Source organism: Lithobates pipiens, unplaced genomic scaffold (assembly GCF_037356315.1).
Source record: "Lithobates pipiens isolate NorthernLeopardFrog02 unplaced genomic scaffold, aLitPip1_a1.2 Scaffold_27, whole genome shotgun sequence".
In the NCBI taxonomy this organism is placed as follows: Eukaryota; Metazoa; Chordata; class Amphibia; order Anura; family Ranidae; genus Lithobates; species Lithobates pipiens.
In genome coordinates, this window is record NW_027507788.1 from 33166402 (window position 1) to 33172342 (window position 5941).

Here is a 5941-nt window from a genome sequence, read left to right on the forward strand (position 1 = left end):
GCTTTGCTTCAGTTTGTGAATGAATGAGGAAACTCTGCACTGAGCTATTCCTGTCCCCTCATTCTGTGCAGCTGAGGCGGCAGAGATGGAGATTGAGGGCTGTGCCCTTATTCTCCTTTCACCGTCTCAAAGGTGAAACACCAGACCCCTGATATTTCACCAAATAAGGTTCCTAAAAAAATACAATTTGAAAAATAATAAAATAAAATTACAATAACAATAATAATAATAAAAATAAAAAAACATGACCCTGTCCACTGCCTTGCTGACCTATTCCCCTGCCCTTCTGACCCTGTCCACTGCCCTACTGGTCACACCCACTGCCATACTGACATCATCCACTGCATTACTGACAAAGTCAACTCCCATAATGACACTGTCCACTGCTCTACTGAGTGACATCATTCATAGTCCTATTGACACCAGTGGCGGAATTACCAGGGTTGCAAAGGTTGTATTTGCGGCCAGGCCCTGGCATTTTGCCACCGTGGGGAGGCTCAAAGATGGCAGGAAGTGGGCCCACTGCAGAACATGTAGATAGGGTCTTTCTGCAGGACTGTAATAAAGGGCACCACTACAGGAGTGAAAGGCCCCAGGATCCGTGGAAAGGGCCCCTTTGGGGGGGGCTCTTTATGGTTTCTTAAAGCGGTTCTGCACTCATAATAATACATTTGCCCATTCTGTTGCCTCTAGACCGTATATTTGTTAATGCCACATGTTTTTTTTTTTTTATTAATCTACCTTTTGTAATTCGTAGTTTTTTATTTTCCTCCCCTGCGGCGATGGGCGGTCTCTTGCGGGGATCAGCATCACTTCCTGCTGAAGCCCGCACTGTCTCCTGGGATCTCGTCCAAGTAATCCCAGGAGACATTGCGGCTAATGCACCCGAAATCTCGCGAGATTTCGGCTAATACAGCCGGAATCTCACGTGATTTCGGCTGTATTAGCCGAAATCTCGCGAGATTTCGGGTGCATTAGCCGCAATGTCTCCTGGGATTACTTGGACGAGATCCCAGGAGACAGTGCGGGCTTCAGCAGGAAGTGATGCTGATCCCCGCAAGAGAACGCCCATCGCCGCAGGGGAGGAAAATAAAAAACTACGAATTACAAAAGGTAGATTAATAAAAAAAAAAAACATGTGGCATTATCAAATGTACGGTCTAGAGGCAACAGAATGGGCAAATGTATTATTATGAGTGCAGAACCGCTTTAAACCAGGGCCCTGAAGGTTCTAGTTACGCCTCTGTTATTCTATTCTAATTATACTGACTTTTGGCTTTTACCCTGAGGTTTGAGATTCTTTAGCTACCAAGGTCTTATGTTCAGTGGATGAGTATCCCATATTTGTGTCTTTAAATTAGTAATACATCCTTTCTTTTTTAACAGGAATTCACTTAATCCTACTCCATCCACTACTGGCATCATGAATAAAACATATGGAGAGGAGGCATACAAAGTCACCAAAATGTTGACCATCTCCTGTTACTGTATCTCCTTCATTGTGGGGATCATAGGAAATGGATTGGTAATATGGATCTCCGGCTTCAGGATGAAGACCATCAGTGCGGTGTGGTTCCTAAACTTGGCCATCGCTGACTTCATATTCTGCCTTTGTCTTCCTTTTCGTTTAATAGCATGGCTGACTGTTTCTGCTGTTATGGATCACATACCTGACCAACAAAATGTATATCTTTCTTCATCTATCATAAATTTTTTCATGATGAACTTGAACTCCGCTGTTAGTGTGAGTTTTTTAACAGTCATTAGTGTTGACCGTTGTGTGTCCATCGTGTGGCCACTTTGGGCTAAAGTGCACCGAACGCGGAGATTAGTGAGGATTGCATCAGTTTTTGTTTGGTTTGTTCCTCTGACTGTTGTGCTGTTTATTAACATTTATTTAATACATGATTTTGCCATAATCTATGTTTTTTATATGGTAGTCCCACATTTTGAAGACCTTGAAATTAGTTCTAGTTTTAGTTTAGATCCTGAAATTAGTTCTAAGACATATGTCATAATGTACAAAGATATCTTCATGTTTGGGATACCTTTGATCATCATCCTTATTTGTTATAGTCTTATTGTCTACAAACTACGTCACAACAAATTTAAAAGGCCAAAAGGGTTTCAAAGAACTTTCAGGATCATCGTTGCAGTAGTGGTTTGCTTTTTTATCTGCTGGTTTCCTTTCAACACATGGCCAGTCGCCGCATGGCTTACGGGGATGAGGGAAACACTTCCCGATTTTATAATAAGTAATTTTTGCCTTTGTCTGATCTCAATCAGCAGTTGCATCAATCCCATTCTTTATGTCTTACTGGGCCGAGCACATGGGGCCAATTTTAGAAAATCGATAAAGGCCAGACTGGAAATGCAATGAGTGAATAACCTGAGGATAGCTGAACTGAAGAAAGTCTGTTCCATCCATGTAAACTTTCCTCATCTGCTTCTTAGTTACAGTAAGTACTCATTTCCTGCTACCTTGTGGACCACCAACCCCCCTGAAGGTGCATTTCTGATAGACTTAGGCATATGTTTCCATGTGATACTTCTGGTTGTGTTTGAAAACTGTTTACTATGGTCTTGGTTGCATTTACAAATAAAAGGCCCAATAGATCGCCAAACATGTAAGTGCAGCTACAGAACCAAAACAAAATGTAAGAGGTTTTCCCACACTTAGCTGCAAATACTTTATATTGTTCACCCACCTCTCCATTCAGTCATCAGGGATAGAGAAAGCAAGCTATAAAGTCATTGTAGTTTATATAAGGCTATGGACTTTCCAAATTACAGTGATGATTGACCAAGCGCTATCACATTGCGGATGGCCATGCTTGTCCATATCCAAGAACATCTGATATTTCGGTTGGCTCACCACCGAATGGAGTGGCAGCAAGAGAGGGACGTGCATAGTGGGGTATACAGGGGATTAAGAGAAACCTGTTGCCTTGCCATCAATGATTTCTTTTGGATTTATCACTATAACAAAGGTATTATTGTATATAACTTCAATGCATTCTGATTTTGCTGATTTCACTTGCCATTATTTTTCTCTGTAGGTACCATTTCTATCTTAATGGTCAATCCTGTTTAACTATTTCAGCTGTTCAAGCTTTTTTTTTAACATTTTCTATCCCCTGTTTTTTGTATTAATGATTTAAAGCGGGAGTCCGCTGGGAGTCCGCGTTTTTTTTTTTAAAAGCCAGCAGCTACAAATACTGCAGCTGCTGACTTTTAAAATAGTGATACTTACCCGCCCAGCGCGCCCGCGATGTCGGCACCCGAAGCCGATCTCTCAATCGTCTCTCAGGTGCTGCCGCCACCATCTTGGGTATGGGGATCAGGAAGTGAAGCCTTTCGGCTTCATTTCCTGGTTCCCTACTGCGCATGCCCGCTGCCTCTGGGATCTCGTGTTTCCCAGCAGGCAGCGGGGGACTTTCGGAAAGGGGCGTAATCTACGCCCCTTTCCGCAGAGAGCTATCCCAGAAGTGGGTGCAGATACCTGTACTGTACAGGTACCTGCACCCCCCTCCCCCTTGAAAGGTGCCATTTGTGGCGCCGGAGGGGGGGAGGAATCCAATGAGCGGAAGGTCCACTTTAGGGTGGACCTCCGCTTTATGTGTATACTTCTCTATGATATGCAATGTGGTTGACACTACAAATCAAACACTAACAGCGCTCAATTTCACAATCTGAATGATTACTCCGATCTCTAAAAGTGCTTTCAAGTAAAACTCTTATTGTAACAACATAAATAACATTCCAGACGTATTTAACATTTATCAGTTAAAAAAGTCCTTCATTGAAGATTGTTAGTGGAGAGTAATGCAGGTAGAGAAATGTCTTCCACCGTGAGGTTGTATTTCAAAAACAGAAACTGTCTGTCCTACACCATCACCGTTTCCACCAGCGTGCATTCCCACATAGTTGGCCGCTTACCAGAACATCTCTGCAAACAGACCTGTATATACTGGGTCTTTCAATGTAATTGATTCTTCAGTGCTCCTTACTCCTCCGCTCTCTAGAACAAACTCTCCTCATTACTCGTAAGCCATCTACTTTATTTCCCTTATTGGACGCCATTGGAGTTGAAGGTAGGTTACCGCTTATCTCCCAACATGCAAATCTTGTGTTGGGTGATGTCAGTGTGCCAAATTGTTCCTGTGTCCCCCTTAGTGTGCTGGCCACAGTAATCAGGGCTGCTGATCCCTGATTACCGTAGTCAGTTTGTGTGCCTCCGTAATCCCACTGCTCCCCTCTCTCCCTCTCCCCCTCCCTCCCTGCCTGTTAGCTCCTGTGCGTGACCCCCCCCTCCTGCCACTATTAGTGGTAAAGTAAACTTAATAAATATCACTGTCAGCTCCTCTCTTTTATACTCTACGCTGTTGCAAGTATTTGTGGAAAAAGATGCCTCTAAATACTGTTTTCAGATCTGTTCTGGCCAGTCACGTGACCTCAGGCCACTCTCCTCCTCCATCTAAGTGCTACAGTGGGAGGGGCTGAGCGGACAGCACAGCAGCCACATGACCTCCCAGGCTAATGCCAGAGGGGATCTCAGCCCCTCCCGCTGTAGCACTTAGATCAAAGGATAGAGCACACATACAGCACTTACACTCTTAACGTAGAACTATAGGCAAAACTTTTTTTTTAATTTTGATAGAGCAAGGGAGGGTTATAACCCCTGTCAGATTTTTTTCTTTTTTGCCATCTGCGTCCTATTGCAGAGATTTTCCTTCACTTCCTGTCCCATAGACAAACAGGAAGTATTAGGAAATCTCTGCAAATTAAGGGAATTCTTTGGGGCCCTCCAGGTCACCAGAACCAGTGTCCCCATTGGAAAATTTCTCCACTATTATTATTCTGGGGACAACCAAGCATTTGGGATTTTATTTTACTTTCACTTTCAAAGATAATGGTAAACAGGACAAAAAGAGAGGGTGAATCTCCTTAACAGGCACACAAACAGGGATAAAAACGAATCCCTCTCCTCTCTATCCAAAACAAAAAAGGGTAGCACAGTGGTGTAGTGGGTAGCACTCTCACTGAGCAGTAAAAAGGGTCACTGGTTCAAATTCCAACCATGACACCACCTGCCTGGAGTTTGCATGTTCTCCCTGTACCTGCGTGGGTTTCCTCTGGCTACTCCAGTTTCCTCCCACACTCCAAAGACATGCTGGTAGGTTAATTGGCTTCTGTCTTAAACTGGCCCTAGTATATGAATGGGGACCTTGGATTGTGGCTCCTTGAGGGTAGGGACCAATGTGAGTGTGCAATGTACAGGGATAGGGACAATTGTAGACACTCACTGTTTGCCTTTAGTTATACTTTGAGGGAGAAGGCCTATGACTGCCTGTGTGTGTGCGCACATGACCTGGGCCCCCCCAAGGTCCAAATCTGGCCCTAAATCCATTGACCTATGGCAGCATGCCGTCACATGATATTACAACTCTTTTTTTCCCCCTAAACACCCCTCCCCATCGCTGAACAGTGTGGTCAATATTCATATTTTTTCTAACATGTGTTTAGTGCAACTAATTCCTATTTCCCTTTCCCAGTTCTTGACATATGGAGGGACATCCAAACCCTCTTCCTCTGAAAATTTTTTATACAATCGTGCTATTTAATTTTTTGAATTTCCCTTCATAACAAGCCTTTCCATCATTGTATAATCTTCTACGGATCGAAATACAACTCTTAAACCCAGCTGAACAGACATGTAAATATCTATGTAAAATTAAATTTTATTCTACTATTACATGCTATGTTTTCTATTATATTATGTATTATATTATATTACTATTATATTATATGTTATATTATATTACTATTATATTATATATTATATTACATTACTATTATAGTATACGGTATGTTATATTATATTACTATTATATTATGTGTTGTATTATTATTATATTATATGTTATATTATATTACTATT

General features: G+C 42.3%; 1 protein-coding gene across 1 annotated transcript; it reads left to right on the top strand.

The window, feature by feature from the left end:
• The first annotated feature begins 1423 nt into the window (after positions 1-1423).
• LOC143933323 (chemerin-like receptor 1) lies at positions 1424-2897 on the top strand. The gene has a single exon (XM_077456194.1). It carries the CDS (start codon positions 1424-1426, stop codon positions 2378-2380), a length of 957 nt encoding a protein of 318 aa, XP_077312320.1. The 3' UTR covers positions 2381-2897.
• Positions 2898-5941: the final 3044 nt, after the last annotated feature.